General features: G+C 36.8%; 1 protein-coding gene across 1 annotated transcript; it reads left to right on the top strand.

Annotated features, from left to right (window-relative positions):
- Positions 1 to 486: 486 nt before the first annotated feature.
- Positions 487 to 14,211, top strand: NAPG (NSF attachment protein gamma). The gene is made up of 12 exons (XM_075213286.1): positions 487 to 725; positions 1,232 to 1,299; positions 2,169 to 2,253; positions 2,896 to 2,913; positions 3,666 to 3,696; positions 4,930 to 5,039; positions 5,142 to 5,208; positions 7,727 to 7,797; positions 8,995 to 9,073; positions 10,337 to 10,416; positions 12,718 to 12,847; positions 13,673 to 14,211. Exons 1-12 carry the CDS (start codon positions 670 to 672, stop codon positions 13,820 to 13,822), a joined length of 945 nt encoding a protein of 314 aa, XP_075069387.1. The 5' UTR covers positions 487 to 669; the 3' UTR covers positions 13,823 to 14,211.
- The last annotated feature ends 4,122 nt before the right edge of the window (positions 14,212 to 18,333 follow it).

Below are 18,333 nucleotides of genomic sequence, written 5' to 3'. Positions count from 1 at the left end.
GCAAAAGTGTAAAAATGTAAAACAAATTATCTAAACAAAATGCTAAATTATCTAGTACATGAGTGTGTGTGATGTTACAAAAACTAAATGAGAAAATAACTATTTCAATATATGTTTAGATGGTATCTGCTTCTGTACCTGTAAAACACTTTTCTGTTATTGTCAGCCAACTCAATTGCCAAAGTCAAAAGACAGAATTACCGAACCTATAGGCAATATATGTTATTGCTGTATTCAATATTGTAGTACTTAATTCCATTCCGCTGGTGGCTAAATGTCTGGTTTCTGACTAGTAAGTTGTTGTCTCCAGGAAAATGTCTGATATTATGGAGACAAGGAAATAACAGTGACTTCCTGGTCTCTGTTAAACAAGAGGTCGAACATCTACTAGAGGAAGGAATTGTTGAGTAATCTAGTGGTTGTGTAAAAGAGTTGTAGCCATCTTATTGGAGACAACCTATGCCTGAATGGGATGCAGTCTCCACTGACAGGGTGACAGATCAGTACGTATAAGGAGTACACTTGGTATAGGTCTGGATAGAGGCACTTCGCCCTCTCGTGTTTGGACCACCTTACATCTTTTCTAGTACTGTAATGTAATGTAACACTTCCAGCTCCCGGCGCGGTCCCACCTCTTTGGTGACGTATGATATTTTTGCCAGGGCTGTCATGGCGGCTCAGAAGATCAATGAAGCGTTAGAGCATCTGTCTAAAGCTGAAAAAAGGTAAGAGAAGGGAGTATGTGGCGGATATGTTTTTAGACCCCTTCCCAGTCAGTAACAATGTGGTGCACCATGTTCTGAGGGAGAAATAAACGCTACATAATCACTGCTGCCTGATATGTTCCTGTCACTGCCATAGAGACATAGTCTCTCATCGTATCCATCATATGTCATTAGTAAAGGGACCTGTCACTCCTTATTAGTGAAAGAGGACATATATACCCAGGGCTTTGTAAAATTATGTTATGGGATGTATTGTCACTATAATATGTTAATCATTTCACCATGTTAATTGCAGCATGTTACCTGTTTCATATATTATTCATAAAGGTCCTAATGTGCCTATATATTAGTCTCGGTTTATGTTGTCATCTTTTGTCCAATATTTGTGTCACTATTTGAAATAATTGTAAAATACATACTTGTTCATCATTGTTTTTCTTGCTAATACTTCAGTTTGTCCATGTTTCTGTGATGATGTTAATTTACTTTTTGTACTGTTATTTTAGTTTGAAAACTGGGTTTCTAAAATGGAAACCGGACTATGACAGTGCAGCTTCAGAATATTCAAAAGCAGGTATGTTCTTGAGTGAATGGACATTTTGCTAGCAGCTTATACATAGTAGATACACATGATAATGATGTTAGTGGCCTTTTACTGGTCGTACACAATATGATATTCCAGCAGAGGGGCCAAAAAGCCAGATCTCGTTCAATTTGGCCAACTATGTATGTGACCATATGGGACATTAGCAGCAGGATCCATCTGTGTGTGGGATGCTTTTGTGCCACAAGACCTAGTTCTTATTGCTCTTGATATTTTTACAGTGATAAATTATAATGTGGAAATAGTTACATAATTATGGCTATATGTAAGAGCAATGATCCAAATTTAGTTGATCTTAAAGAGAAATTAGCATTAAAATGTATATGTTTGTTTACTTGGTTATACTCTTGAATATATGACTTCCATATAACAGTCTGATAAACAAGCAGACTACAGAAATCAAGGACATAACAATTACAGGTGCATGAGAACACCATCTACAGTGCTGTTTCTGCTACAATACTCAAAATTGTGTTTCTGGCTAATATTTTGTGCCACTTTTTCTTCTGCAGTCCTACAGCATGTGAGGTCCTGTGACATTATGAGAAATTCAGTTGATGTTTGTATTGTAGCTGTAATTGTGCCAATAACTGAAAGTGAAAGGGATTGCCTGCTCTGGGATTTGTTTACCTTCCTCATGGAGGAGACAAGTCATGTAGTAGGAAAGATATATTTTTGAGAGATATATTACTGTATTACTGGCAATTATTTCTCTTTTCTATAACTTAATATGAAAAACTGTTAATGAATGTCAATGGGATAACAATTATATGTTTCTTGGGTTTTCTTCTGTAGAAGATAGTACAAACTGATAATTATGTATTTGTATATTTTTACAGCTGTTGCTTTTAAAAATGCTAAACAGTATGATCAGGCTAAAGAAGCTTATTTAAAGGAGGCTGAATCTTATGAAAACAACAAAGCGTATCCTTTTTTGCAACATTAATAGATGACATAAAAAAGGGGGAGATTCAATACGGTGCAAGGTGTCTCCAGACCGTCTATGGAAACGCATCTCACCAATATTATGGCAGAAATCTCAGCTCATTTGTTTCTCGTACCACTTAGAGGTGCGCCGAAAAATGAGCAGAGATTTTAACCGCAATGGCCGGCAGTACGCACATCTGAACATCGAGGCAATGTTCAGCAACACCTCGCTCCAAACTGAATCTCCCCCAAACATGTTTATTCTTTAAGATTTTTTTTCTTTTTTCAACTCACACATAATGGAGTGCAAACTGAGCTTCTTCACAAGTAACATTGATAATATTAAACATTCGCAATTTGAAAAGCGGACATCTGCTTTTACTAACATGATACTTGTTTTGTTACTGCTCTGTAGTGCAGAGCAAGCATCCTGGCACTTTCGAGTTCAATCTCAGATGTTCGTATTAGTGGCCCTAATTTTCAATATCTTTACAATATCTGTATTTTTTTATTTATTTTTTCATTCAAAATGCAAGCTTGACTTGTTTGTTTCAGCTAAATTGTTGTCTGTAAAGAAACAGTCTTTCATAACTTGCTATATTTTGTGTTTCAAAACCCTTAACCAAACACTTCATCCAGACTTTTCCATGCAGCCAAGTAAGTATAATGTGAATAAATGTATAATGCCATAAGGGAGTATATTTACTAAGCAGCGGTGCCAACGACTCTTTTTTAAAAATGGCAATTTTATTAAAGACAAATCCCATCGGAGTTATAGTCTTTTTTTTTTTTTTTTTTTTTTTTTTTTTAAATTCTGAAAGTCCAAGATCCATTCAGTCAATCACCCAGTGCATAGTGGGCATGGGTCTACCGTGCCCTCCTCAAAAAAAGGACTCCTTTTACTCCCTGGAGCCATAAGGCAGAGGTCTTCAAGCTACCCTTTACTGCAAGGCAAGTGGAGCCCATTCTCCATGACACTTTGAAACAAAGCTCCTTTAGAGGGCAGAGGTCACAAAGTTAGGGGGAGGCCCCTTTTCCCCGAGGTGGGCCAAATCTCTCCTCAGGGACAGGATTCTCCAGCCCCCCTTCCAAAAGAGGGTGCCTCCGACAGTTTAGAAGACAACTCATAAGGGTCCGACTCTCCAACCCCATTCAAAAACATTTAAAAAAGTACTGAATTATTCTAAATGCTGTTCCTAAATAAAGGCCCTTGCTTTTCGTCCATATATATAAAAAATAATCCTGCATTACTATGTATAAAAAGTAACCTGCATTTTGTTGTAGTTTAAATGCTCACATTTACTGCTCTCTGCACTTACACATTGTACTTGCTATATAAATAAATGGTTTTGCATAAATGTTGTTATTGAAATGATAGCTTTTTAACATACGTTATTTTCTCTTAACAGAGCCTATGAGCAAGCAGGAATGATGCTAAAGGTGAGATTACTTGAATTAATTCAACTATACATTCTGTCAAGTGCATTAAATATATTTTGATGGAAGACCATTAAGAATGAGTTCATAGCTAGATTTGCTTTCAAGCATTAAAAAAATTATACGAACATATCTGGAGCCAGCCACATGTGGCCTGATCTTCCGTGTCCAGTTTGACCCTACATCTAGGTGGACAAATTGCTAGAGATCTAGCTGTTTGGTGCATACGCCAAGCAGCTTCGCTGGGATTCTGCTAGTGTGGTCAGACTCTTTCAGACCTATAGCGGTCAACTTCCAAAAACACAGGAATGCTGCATCATTGCTCTTAATTGCTTTATTAAAGATCACTATGAAAGCATCCATGCAAAAGAGACAGATATAACTATTTTACACTTAGTTATATACTCTGTTTAAACACTACCTATTGTTTCTCAGTTTCATTGCCTTCTCTTTTCATCCAATCTACCCCAGTTAGACATTATAGTGCATGAAATACACCATGTACAACCCCTGCACCATGCTCTGCCCCATCTCCTTCCCCCACGTAACAACCTTTCACAGAACCATCTCATAAGAGATAGCTTTGTAACAGAAGGACAGCTCTTCCTGCTCTATTTCATTAAAAAAGCTAAGTATACCAGAACCTAATATATGCACTTAAAGTAAAACACTAAAACGTTTTAATTTATTTTTCATAAAACTGCTACTTGTGCTTCATGATGACCAATACACCGCCTACAGGGAACCATAAGGATAACATAAATCAGTCTAGTGATGTTATGTGGAACCCCTCATTGACATGTAATGTTCTTATATTTTAAAGTAAAGGCTGCACTATCCAATATGTATTTTTACCAGCTGTGCAATTTGGCCTGTGCTGTTCATTACTCTAGTGCCTGAATTCATCTGGTTTTTTTTCTTTCCCCCAATGACATCATGGCCACAACCAAAACAGGGATTCCCCATCTCATTACATAGTAAGGCAGGAGTTACCAACACCTAGACTGAGAAGGAAGGGCTATGATGTCCCATTCAGGACAATTTAAACAATAAGAAACAGTCCATGCAAATAAGGGCACCCTTGCTTAAATATAAACTATTCCTGTAGCGGTCGGTACTGTTTAAACAAAGACATTTTAGATTACTGAGACAGCTGGAAAAGTACTAATAGGAGGTTACTTACATTAACCAAAACTTGTAATTCGTTAAACATTTTATTATAATCTCACATTAAAGGAAATGCAGAAACTCCCTGAAGCCGTCCACTTGATAGAGAGAGCCAGCATGATGTTTCTGGAGAATGGAACACCTGACACAGCTGCTATGGCCTTGGAGCGAGCTGGGAAGTGAGTAAATGAGATGCATGGATGTGTGTTTGAAGAAACCTTTGTATCATTTCCTGGCCTTCTTTATAATAGCAGAATAAATTAGTGTTTTTTTAATTTTAGGCTGATAGAACACGTGAACTTGGAAAAAGCTGTCCAACTATATCAACAGTCTGCATCTGTGTTTGAGGTATGTTTATTATCCATCTATGCATTTGTAAGATAATGTGTCATAGTTCATGGCTATAAAATGTAATTTATCCCCTTTTCTATAAGATATACATCTTTACATCACTGCTTCTGGGTAGCCAAGGATTTGTCCAACTCTTATTCTCTTTAAAGTTGTCAGGTCCTCAAATGCACAAGGACCTTTTGCTCAATCTCTATTTAAACGTATTTATTATATCCTTTAAAAATATATATATATATATATATATATATTTCATTCTACTGCACCCCGGAATAATAATAATAATAAAAATCCTCTTCCAAGGTATCCTATAGCCAGCCCCCCACTTGGTGGCTCATATTCCTACTTTGTGCACATGAAAGTTTCTGCACCATTCTTATAGAAATTTTGCAAAACACACATATATATATATATATATATATATATGACACTGATGCGTACTAGCAAGCGGCTTAACATCTGCCATTGGTGAATTATACTGTCCTGTTTCTCCCAAATGGGGAAAGCAGCCTAATAGTGATCATAGATACCTATGACAAGCACTGTTTCTATACTCACAGCCGTTTTAACAAATGCCGGATGGACCATGGACAGAGATTGTTGAAAAAGACCTCACACCACTAGCAGATGTTAAACTGCCATGAGCACGTACCCTAAAGCAGGAGCTGTAAACTTTGGTAATTACTGTTCTCTTTATTAGACTATCTAACAATATCAAATGTAAATATATATTGTAAGGTGTAATAGATGTGAACTAATCTATATTGTATGTAGTTCAAGTCTGCTTTAGGTTGTATAAGCTGTATAATTGTTCAACAAGCTTGCTGTATGCCCCTTTAGTAGTTGAAAGGAGCACATTTATGACCATTGCTAAAGTTTACTCCGCTAATAGTGGAGACACAATTTTCATATGTTCTGTCTGCGTACTTTATTGCTGCACAGCAGGCCTGCAAGTTCCTGAAGTGAGATCTGCTCAGTGTCCCTGAATGTAAATTGCAGTGTAAATGATTTGGGGATACAGTGGAGGGAATGCAGACATTCTTTGTCTTTCCATGGTTTGTGATAGAAGAGATTTAAAAAATAATTTATTATCACTGTGTATTATAACATTAACTTATTACAAAAATACATATCAGTAAGGTCTATGAGGGCTAATTGCTTAGTATAAAACTTACACTTTTTGTCTAGTTGATTGAGCTCCTTCAAAATGAGGATTTATTTAGTTGTCAATGGAATGTTTACTTTAACCATTAATTGCAAATACAAACTTACAATGTTAATTTCACATTTCCCAGATTCTTTCTAACTCTTAGCTGCTGAAGAGCAACTGCACTGAGATTCAACATGCCGCTATGGAACTTTTTTTTTTTATTCATGGTTTACATACTGGGTTTCTTAGGTTTTTTTTTTTTACATAGAGTAGTAAAACACACAGAGAAAGCATCTCTGATTTTTTTTTTTTTAAGCTGTTCAATGTGTGAACAAAAGTAAAAAAAAAATATATATATATTTTAGTTAGTTGTATGATAGTACAACATTAGACTGCTGAATGTGTCCCCCCCCCCCCCTCCATGTTGCTGTATTGAAAACATTTTTTTTGGACCAAATAATTTTTATTTTATTTTTTTTTTTTATCTTAAAAGGTTTTTATTAAGTTTTTAGTAAAAGAATATGTAACAAACATAGCAGTTACCACAGAGTACAGTGCATAATATAGATCCAATAAATCAGACAGAACTGCCCATAAACAAACAATCAAAAAGTAACAAAGTAACAAAAAACCATAACACAGGAAACATTCAAATACACATAAGACTAAGACATCAGGGGGTAAATGTATCAAGCTGAGAGTTTTCCGACGGGTTTGAAAAGTGGAGATGTTGCCTATAGCAACCAATCAGATTCTAGCTATCATTTTGTAGAATGTACTAAATAAATGACAACTAGTATCTGATTGGTTTTTCAAACCCGCCGAAAAACTCTCAGCTTAATACATATACCCCCAAGAGGGAGGAGGGAGACAGACAGGGGGACATGAGTCGGAGACTGGCCTTATTGAACCCAATCAACCATAAAAGCACATTTTGAAGGCAGGATGTATACTCCTCTGGAGGGTAGATGTCCTGCCTTCAAAATAATTTTTATTTTAAAGCTGCATTACCGCCTAGAAAACCACGGTCATGTTGAACAGTTAGAACGATCTGCAGATACTCCTACCAGTCATATAAAAGGGTTATATAGTATAATTTTATAGATATATTTTAACAGTTCTTTCAAGTCTATGTCTAGCGTGAGGTTTTTTTTTACTAAATAAAAATACATGTAATTGTAGTTCATCACCTAACTACAAATATACTATTCATATTAAGGATGACAAACGTCAGCGGTCCAACTGCTGGCTGGGCATCCGTATTCCATTACAGCTGAAATTGTAGATGTTGCTTAACTCAGGCTCGTATGCATAACTAGCTGCTCAAAACTGTATGGTTTTATTTTTGTCCTATTTATTTTTTTTTAGAATGAAGATCGTCTACGGCAAGCTGTAGAACTTCAAGGGAAGGCATCAAGACTCCTAGTGAGAGCTCGCCGGTACGGTCATCCCTTATGGATTATTGTAACTTGTCTGGTTTTGTAAACATACCTATTGCCAAATCACTTGATATCACAAAGGACACTTAGGAAAATTCAGCACCCTCATTCCCTGTATCAAAACGATGACCTAGCGATGTCCACAAGGTACTGACCCTGACATCCCAAAGTACAGTACGGTGTAAATCCAGCATCAAGTCTTATGAAAAGTCCTGGTAATTATGTCATTGGTTTATAAATTGTGCAAAAAAGTAGTTTAAATAAAGTGCTTAGGGCATCATAAAGTGTCTCATTGATTTAAAAACTAAAGTGAAAAAACAATTGCTTACATTTACGTCCTATAAAGTAAATAGATGCCACATATGATATCAGAAAACTCCAAAGGCAAATTTATAATGTCCACATTTGATATAGATTGCATTAAACCCCACCAATAAGCTATATGGCCAGTATAAAAAATATCTTTTAGAAATACCTAATCGCCAAGATATCACTACAGTGTGCCCCTTGTTGCCATTTATACGCCATCATCAGGGTAGAGCAGAACTTTAACGTTGTAGTTAAAATATATTCATGTTGGCACCAATACAGGAAATTTTAAGTGATTCTTTCCTTCTCAGAGTAGGTAGTCTATTTTTTAGTTTTGTTCTTTTGATTTGTATTATACATAAAAGAAATTAGTATACAGTAATTCAAATTCACACCAATTTTTGTGGCGTTTGTACAATGTGCAACCTGTTATCATCATTTATTTATATAGCGTCACTAATTCCGCAGTGCTGTACAGAAAACTCATTCACATCAGTCCCTGCCCCATTGGAGCTTACAGTCTAAATTCCCTAACACACACACACACACACACACACACACACACTAGGGTCAATTTTGATAGCAACCAATTACCCTACTAGCATGTTTTTGGACTATGGGAGGAAACCGGAGCACCTGGAGGAAACCCACGCAAACACAGGGAGAACATACAAACTCCACACAGATAAGCCCATGGTTGGGAATCTGTCATCTGGTATAACCTCCTACTGACACACTGTATCTAACTGTTTCAGCCAGATGCCTGCTTTTATCATTGACTGCTTACAAGCTTTCCATTAACCTTTTATTTTATTTTATTTTAACATATCTATGATGTGAATATAAATGGTATATTTTAAAATATGTGACATTTTGCTTTGTTTTTAGGCTAGATGAAGCTGTAGCATCAATTCAAAAAGAAAAGATTATGTACAAAGAAATTGAAAATTATCCCACTTATTATAAGGTATAGTCCATTATGCATTATTAAGAGAGGTCTTTTTTTTTTCCTGCAACAGTATAACCATATGTATATTCCGCTAAACAACCGCTTAAAGTACCTGTGGTTGCAGATAGTGTACAGGCATGTGGACTGTGTAAAGCAATGTCTGCTAAATGTACCTTTCTTTTAATAGAGCATTCAAAGCGTGCTCTGTCTCCCTGCAGCATGGTGTACAGTGTACTTCAGCAGCGCTGCCCTAGAACACCCTTATTGTATTGTGAACACTACAGGCAAACTATTGCCTGATATTGACATTGACAAATGCTTGTCACAAAGTGTGGTGTAAAGATTCTTCTTTCTTATTATTGTTTGGACTGTAAATCATGTCTAAAAGACATTAAAAATGTACATTGAAGTTTTGTACAAGCCTAAAACTGAAAAAAGGGGTTGGATTAAACAGTACACACGGCTGTTCTGTCAAAGCATCGGATTGTGGGGTGGAACGTGTTGGCATAGTCACTGCCTCATGTTTGAAGCTGTGGCTATGAATTAGGTTCAAATATTATAAAAAGTTAGAACGATGCTTGCTTAAAAGCGTGGACAAAACCTTGTACTTTGTCCTCATTTTTAACAGAAGGATTGAAGTGTGTTCTCAGTCGCCCTGCAGTATAGAGCACCCTGTACTAGGCAAGTTCTTCTACAGAATCCCATTATATTGTTCCAAGCCTTAATATTAAAATTGACACAAACAGCTTAAAAGTGAGTCCGTGTAGAAGTCCATTCTCTTACTTTATTTTTGGACTGTTGGTGTTTAAAGTGTGTTTGTCAGGCTTTAAAAACATGCGGTAAATGGGTTCTATTAACAACCATTTGTACAAGCCCTAATTTTACTTAGTATCTGGTTTACATTTTAAGTTTGCTCCAATTAAATTGTGTTGGCACAGACATGGAGCAAATAATGGCCAAAGCATGCAGCTGGCAGTATGCTAGTATTGTGTGCAGATACAAGTGTGTGTAACACAGTGCACCATCAGACACATAGTTTCTTGTTCTCCTTATTATTTGTTTATATATTGTCAGCATATTTCATAGGACTGTACAATAATTGCTTACATGTGAGCACTCGTCCAGGTAGAGACGGCCCTGGTCGTGAGAACTTGTTATTGGGTAGGTTCTTCAGTAGAGCTACATTGCCAAACTATTTCTTGGGAAGCATGAACCTGATTTATTGATGTAGTATACAGTAACAATTTTTAATTGGTAACTTGCTCTTATCATTTTATTTAGAAAACCATTGCTCAAGTGTTAGTATATCTTCATAGGAATGACTATGTGGCTGCAGAGAAATGTGTCAGAGAAAGTTACAGGTGGGTGTATAACAATCAATGCATAGTTGTAAAACTGTATAGTGCTAAATATATTTATCCATTACTCATTACTTGTTCAAATCAATGAATGTTCTGATGATTAATGTAATAGAAACTGGTGGGGTTTGTTTACTGAGCTTGTGAGACATGGGAAAAGCAAAACATATCTAAATTGCTACATTACTAACAGCACCTGCCACTGCACTCTTATCATGCCCCATGACCTTGCCTATGTGCTAGTATCCCAGTACCAGTTAGTGCCCTCCATCCCACACCAGGGGATACATTTATCAAGCTGCCGGTTTGAAAAAGTGGAGTTGTTGCCTATAGCAACCAATCTGATTCTAGTTATTTATTTAGTACATCCTGCAAAATGACTGCTAGAGTCTGACTGGTTGCTATAGGCAACATATTCACTTTTTCAAACCCGCAGCTTGATAAATTGACCCCCAGACATCAGTGTCTTTTCATTGCACCTTTCTCCTCCTGTAAAATGGACAGGCCAGTCTGTTACATCATTAATTAGGTGTTACTGATTTCCATGTTTTTCAGGGTCAATTATAGTGTTATTAGCTGGAAAAAAACACCCAGGTGTGTTTATCCTTCTGCATGAGTATGTTTGTACTTGACCCTATAGCAGGCATTGTAAAACTCTGTAGTACCTAGTAGTGAGGGGAAGGACTGAGTTCCTGAGGACGATTTGGTAAATGATCAGAGATATTAAGGTAGTGTGCAGTCACCAGGACCTGCATCCCTGGTGCCTCCTTCCCATTCATGTTGGCCAAACCTGGCAACATAATAGTGGATGTAGTTACCTAAAAGTGTGGGGGCTGGGGGGCAATAGCACAGGATTATATGTGGAATGTGACATCTACAACTGCTTCACGATCAACATTTTAGAATGCAGGCCTATTATGGAGTAGATTCTTTAGTATTAGATGGGAAGATCCTGAACTTGCTTTTTTGTATCACTTGAGCAAGTCCTTCCCGTGGGACTTCACCATTACCTGCAGCTGGGAACCAAAACACCTTGTTTACTTGAAGGCAGCCACTGCAGGAGAAGGTGTCAGTTTGTCCAGTCTCAGTCAACAAACTGGAATAGAAGTGTTCTGTTTTCCTTTATTGAATTGGACTCCCATGGATTGAGTCATCTACTGCAACTGTTGCCTTTTGATAAATGGGTGTGATACATTTGTCCGACAGTTACATGATCGACATTTATATGGCTGACACCATAATATAGGCAGGCTTGGAAAGTCGACAATAGTGACATTGACAGTGTTAGTAGGTCAACAACTCAAATGTAGACAGTATTGTTAGGCCAAGACAGTATTGTAGTCAGTATTATTAAGTCAACAATAATCCCTAACACTAACAATATAATACAGTCTACATTTGAAATGTCGACCTAATAATTCTGTCGAATGTCTATCTGTCAACGCCATACCAGATAAACAGTGATGTGTATATTCAATGGATATAGGTTGGATGTAAAACTTTCTTCCCATTCTGTGGAATGATTATCATACATTGCAGTAGCAGCAGTTTTGTAGAATATTTCATGCTTCCATACAACAGTCTCACACAGAAGCTTTTTCATTGAATTACTGTCTATTATTTAGTATAAGAATCTATAGTAACTCCATTGTGTGACCTTGACTGTGATAAAACAATTTACTAAACCAATGGAGTGCACCAATCGTATTGGACAAACATCTCTTTTGCCGCAATATTTTTCTAAGAAAAAACTTGGCAAAATATTGTATATCCTGCAGCCTCTAAATGACAGTCAAAAAGTTTTGAAATAAAAAATGTTATAAGCTCTACTTGCTGACCTTCTCATCATTCTCATGTAATATGTATGTCTGGTTGCTTATGTTGAAAACTCTTTAGTTTAATTAAATATAAATGCATTTGCAGATGACAAATATTCCAAAGAGCATATTGTAGTCATGGTTGTTGGCTGGACTCAGCATCTTGCTGTCTCAGAAAGTGTTCAGTATACCTTGATTATTCTAATGTAGTTGTTTGCCAGTGCATATAATTACTGGGCTACCACTTCTACATTTGTAGGTTGTAATATGGTGGTTACATAGATGTCTTAATGCTAATTTTTGCAAAAGAATGGATTTACTGTCACAAATAATGCCGCTTTCCACTATGATCTAGCTTGTCACATAGCAAACAGTCACTGATCACTTTTGACAAGTTTGTCCATTGGCTAGTGACTCTTATTTGTGATATATATTTATAGACATGTGCAGATGATGCATCAGGATTGACACACATGTGTTTGTGTAGTATTCCAGGTTTCAATGGTAGCGAGGACTGTGCTGCGCTGGAACAGCTACTAGAGGGATATGATCAGCAAGATCAGGACCAGGTGTCAGACGTTTGCAACTCCCCCCTATTTAAATACATGGATAATGATGTAAGTGCATAGGATGAATTTCCAAAACGCAGATTTGTAATATAAACATTATATGACCCCATCGCTGTAAGGCAGCAATGCTAACCACTGTGCCAACGTACAGGAAAATCAGGCATAATTTAGTCCATTTACCTCCATTTTGGGATCTGTACTTTTTATATTTCATTTCCTGTAATGCAGTTTTAAAAGACCACTAAACCAAAACTTTAATACAATAATAAAAAAAGTATTGTAATGTTCAGAAATATATATGTTCCCTTCACCATATCCTGACAGGAGTTAAAAATAACTTTATGTAACCTTGTTATCTACCTCACTTCAAACTACTGTACAGTATTCAGTCCTCTTCTTACAATACACAGCTGTGGCCTTATAGTCAAGAATTGTATAGTAAAATATATCCTTCCCTATGATTAGTTTTATAAGAAGTTTATCTGAGCTAAAGATATTTGGGATTTTTATTAATGTTATACTTAGATATTTTGTTATCACGCAGCTGAGTCCCTCATTGATTTGTTTCCTTGTTACTGCACAGTACCATGTAACAATTACCAAGTTTCTCACTACTGTGTGTTTAACGTATGTTTTTCCCCTTGGATATTTTCTATCATCTAAAGAATTTTAAGCACGACTTTTCAAATGTACAATACAAAAATATAACAACTAGAAACATAAAAATACATGATGAAACAAAGACTTAATTACATGATTTAAAATAAATGCAATAGCATGAAAATAAAAATCTCTACTGGCTAAAATATGCGCAGGTAGAACAAGGGACATCTAAGCCAAGCGTTTAACATTTCTTTATTTTGCCTGCAATAGTATGCTAAGCTGGCGCTGAGCTTGGCCGTCCCCGGAGGTGGCACCAAGAAGAAATCTCCAGGGGCCCCACAGAATGCGGTTTCGGAATCGGCTCAGGGTGGTTCTCGCGTTGAAGATGAAGAAGATGAATATGAAGGAGGCCTCTGCTAAAGTCTTCTCATATATGTTTCTGACATCAGGTCCACCATGCATAATGAAGATATGCTTCTCTGCAGATGACATGGGAATGCTTCGGATTTACTTTGTTTCATGGCAAAATCTCATTTCCACGTAATCTGGTCACATTCCGTCTGTGATCAGAGCTCTGCTGATGCCAATATTTAACAAATGGTAAATGGCTCAATATTGTTTCCCGGTGCAGCACAGTTAGCGTATCTATCAACAATTAAATAAAAAGTATAATTGTAGCATGTAACTTTATTTTGTCATTTAAAATTGATTAGTTCTTTGAAAAATAATGAATTCTGTTTGTACAAATGTGTTTTCCTGTAAATTACTGGAAGTAATTGTGACATGGCTATTAAATATTTAAAGATCAAGCTGTATGTGATTTGAGATGCTTTTGATACATTATTTAATATATTATATAAAGCTGTACATTATTAATGAATGTTTGTTTATATTTTACTTACTAATGTGATGCTAACCGTTTTGATGCAATGATATCAGGACTACGGGTGGTGTCACACTAGTGTTTGGAACATTAGTCCTTCTGCAGTAATTGCGTTTACCATTGCACATGAATGGGGGAGCTCTTCCCCTGTCACATTGGAGTGATTTAACTTTGAGGACGCTGTATGCAACGCTTTCTCTGCATAATCATTCCCGTGCGGCAGGTTATGAGCATTCCCCATTTACTTTAACAAGCGTGTGACTCCACAATTATTGGATCCTTCCAACCCCACTTTTAAAACATCATAAACAAACAATATATAAAAATCACTGTGTCAGCAAATACATAAAGGAGAATTTTGTGCACAATATAGCTATATTGGGGTTAAGCTCACCTGCCAGCATCAAGGCATCTCCTGTAGGTGAGTCCCTAAGCTAGTGATTCAAATTTATATTCAGGGTGTTCCATTTAAAACCTTCCCCTGAACCTCCATCTTATAAAGCCTGCAGCACCTGGAGGGAGTGGTCACCTCCCAAAAAACAAACTAGAAAATAGTGAAAGAGAAAAAGGAGCCCATCTTTAAATTAAGGAAATGTGTACAAGTGAACAAAATAATTTCGAGACAGCAGCCAAGGACAAATAAGATCAATGTACAAGTGCAAATAAAAGAAAAATGTTGTCCGGCGCTCAGAAACGAACAATATATAAAAATCACTGTGTCGGCATATATATAAAGGAGAAATATATATATATATATATATATATATATATATATATATATATATATATATATATATATATTTGTGTGTATTATAATGACTGTATAAGCATCAGTTTAGGTGTAACTAAACAAAACTATGAAATGGTTCTGTTTATTAGGAAAACTTGACTGAACGATGCCATCTTTTTATCCACATAGCTGTTTTGCATTAATAAACAAAGAGCCCAGCAATATACACAGATGTATAATTTGCTGAGCTGCTGTACCTTTTTTTTTTTTTTTTTTTTTTTTTTTATTATATCCCAAATTTTAAGGGGTATGTGACTATGGTCTGAACACTTCAGGCCTGATTCATTAAGGAAAGCAAAAAAAATAGTAACTTGGCAAAATCATGTTGCTTTGGAGGGGGGGGGGTACATATAAATGTAATGACAGATTTATAGTTGGGGTAAGGCATGTTCTAGATTAACTTTAAATTTCAGTGTAGAAATAAAGCTATTAAGTATTTGTGTGCTACATGGAAAAAATAGCCACTATTTATGTTATGTGCAAAATAATAAACTAATTTGCACCCCTTGCATTGAAACATGGTTTTGTCCAGGAGAAAACGTACTCATTTTTTTGCCTTACTTTCCTTAATGAATCAGGCCATTCATCTTCATCCAAATGTACAGTGTTTTAATGTGAATGGGGGATAATTCAAACTCTAGTCAATCAGATAACCAGAATGCTCACATCAGCATAGAGTATGTCATAAGTGCTAATCTTTTGAAAGATGGTGACTGGTCCATTCGTGATTGTTAGTTGGGATAGGACCTGTACGTGACAGGAGCAGTATCCTGATATAGAAAAGCAGGATGCTACAGCCTGAGAGATAATGGAAAAAGCAGAATTCCCAACAGCATAGCGAAATTTGTATGTTCTTCACGTGTTAGTGGGTGTTTCCTCCCAAACATCATCACCAGTAGGTAAATTGTCTGCTATTAAATTGCCCTTAGTCTCTCTTGGTCTATGTGTGTGTATGTTGGGGAATTTAGACTGTAAGCTCCGCAGGGACTGATGTGAGTGAGTTCTCTTCTACAGTGCTGCGGAATTAGTATTTAATACATAATATATAAATAGCTGATGATGAATACATAAATAACAACAGCTATCAATAAGTGCATCCACTCACAGAACATGACAATTAATAAAGTGCAGTTATTTTAGTTACAAAGCCTTCAAGGGAAAAAAACTTTAAAATTGGGACCAGCCCCTCCACATTAGACTTTAAAGAACTATGCATTTATGTAACACATTTAAATCCAGTGGTATTTTCAAAATAAAGTAAACAATGATGTAACTAATAGTTTGAATGTTATAATTTAAACAATACAGTAGGGGGAGCTAGAGAGCTACTCAAGCTCAGCACTATGAAACTGAGGATATACAACTAACACAAGTTTTCAATTAAATATGAATACTTTTATGCATGCAATCTAAGAAATAATGGGTTCAACTTTGTTCTATCTAACTTAATATTTTTGATTTGTGTGAGGAAACCACTTCTTGTCAAAAAGAACTACATAAGCTCACTTTTATTTCTAAAACCCTATACTGTAAATAATAGAAGGGCCATGTGACTGCTGGGAGCATGTTGAATACTAAGAGATGGGTTTAAAGGTTTGTTCAGGTAAAAATATGTGTTATCAGGTACATTTTTATATGTGGATTTTTCTTAAGATGCATGAAACTTAACATTCATAGATGTGGCCAGAGCTTAAAGATACGCTTTGGTGTATAGATGCAGCCATACTAAAGATATAGCTGTATCTTAACCATTTAAAGAAAAAGTTTGATTAAAAAATGTCAATACAGGGGAAAATGGACTTGGGGCCCTGCTGCAAAAACTGTAACCATAACCAGGCTGGGCTGGTCACAGTATAACAGGCAAGAACCACAAAGTGGGGCCCCTTGGTGATAATTTTCACTGTTGTAATGGTAACCAGCCCAGGCTATATCATTAGTATTAATTATTCATTTAGTGAGGGGGTCACGCTAATTTGTATTTATTTCTATTTTTTAACAGATACGCTAAGATACATGTTGATGCTGTCATCATCAACAGCATTTATCTTTACACCAGCCCTAAGTACAAGCAAAAGATATGTCTTCTAAAAGCAGGGCCATCTTAACAACGTTACGGGCCCCCGGGCAAAGCAGTGCATCGGGGCCCCTATAGATTATATATATATATATATATATATATATATATATATAGGGGCCCCCGATGCACTGCTTTTTTTAAATGTACTCGCTCAGTGACCCTTGAAGTTTTTCTTTTGCAGGATTTTTTTTTTGCAGGACTATTTATTCTTATTTAGAGCCTTGCCTATGGGGCCCCCGGGCACCTGCCCTTCGTGCCCAATGGAAAAGATGGCCCTGTCTAAGAGGTGTATCTGGAGATGTGGCTAAGATTGACTAGTCCATATCTCCAGTAGGCATACTTCACTTACGTGCGCATTCCCGTATTATACTAAGCTTAAACATGCACGCCTCTAGGTGCAAGGGGCCACAAGTTAAAGTTGCTTCATGCAGATTTTTTGTGCCTGCACAGTGCTGCAAAATACAATATTATGTGCTGCGGTTGAAACTACGTCAGGCTCTAAGCCGGGCCCTAAATGCAGTCTGTCAGGTTGTCAGAAACTATTTGGACAACCACTATTTGGAGGGGGATGTGAATTTAGAACTTAACATTTCTGCCTGGTGTTCTCCTTCTTCAGGCACTGTTAAACATTCCTGCCATAGGTATGTATTCATTTACAAATGCTGTGTTACACTAGATCTCAATGACTGAAAACTAGAATTTTTATAATGATAACAAACCTCACAAAGAAAGCAGCAAGGTACTTAAATGTGATCATAGTTTATGGAGAGGGTTTATTATACTGGAATACTTGAAAGCAGTGTAAACATAAAATTGGACAGAAATGCAACAGAACTCTACTTCGCTGGATATAGTGAATGGGCTAAGACCAGAAAGTCACCCAGAAAGGTATCCACACTGCAAGCTAGGACAGACACACAACAGGCATGGAAATACCGACAAGTTTAGAACATTCATGACAGCTGTTAAAACCGCCCCTCCTGGAGATACCAGAGGGAAGGTCAGGTGACAAGAGCAGGAGGGGGCGTGGTAACCTCATGGCGTCACTGTGGCCCTGGCCTCTGTGAAATGACGAAATTCATAGAATTGCATAGCAGGAGGTGGGGCTTGATGACGCGAATTGCCAACACTAAACCCGGGAGGATGTCTGCTCTTCTGGGAGTCCAGGAGGTCCCCCCCTA

Source organism: Mixophyes fleayi, chromosome 5 (genome assembly GCF_038048845.1).
Source record: "Mixophyes fleayi isolate aMixFle1 chromosome 5, aMixFle1.hap1, whole genome shotgun sequence".
Lineage (NCBI taxonomy): Eukaryota > Metazoa > Chordata > Amphibia > Anura > Limnodynastidae > Mixophyes > Mixophyes fleayi.
Note: the sequence above shows the minus strand (reverse complement) of the source record. Positions and strands in the feature narration are given on the sequence as shown.

Bases quoted from the DNA above. Each gene is read 5' to 3' on its own strand.
- NAPG (XM_075213286.1), top strand. From the start codon at position 670: ATGGCGGCTCAGAAGATCAATGAAGCGTTAGAGCATCTGTCTAAAGCT. The intron at 5,209-7,726 runs GTATGTTTATTA...ATTTTTTTTTAG, and splicing joins AGTCTGCATCTGTGTTTGAG to AATGAAGATCGTCTACGGCA. The intron at 10,417-12,717 runs GTGGGTGTATAA...GTGTTTGTGTAG, and splicing joins TGTGTCAGAGAAAGTTACAG to TATTCCAGGTTTCAATGGTA.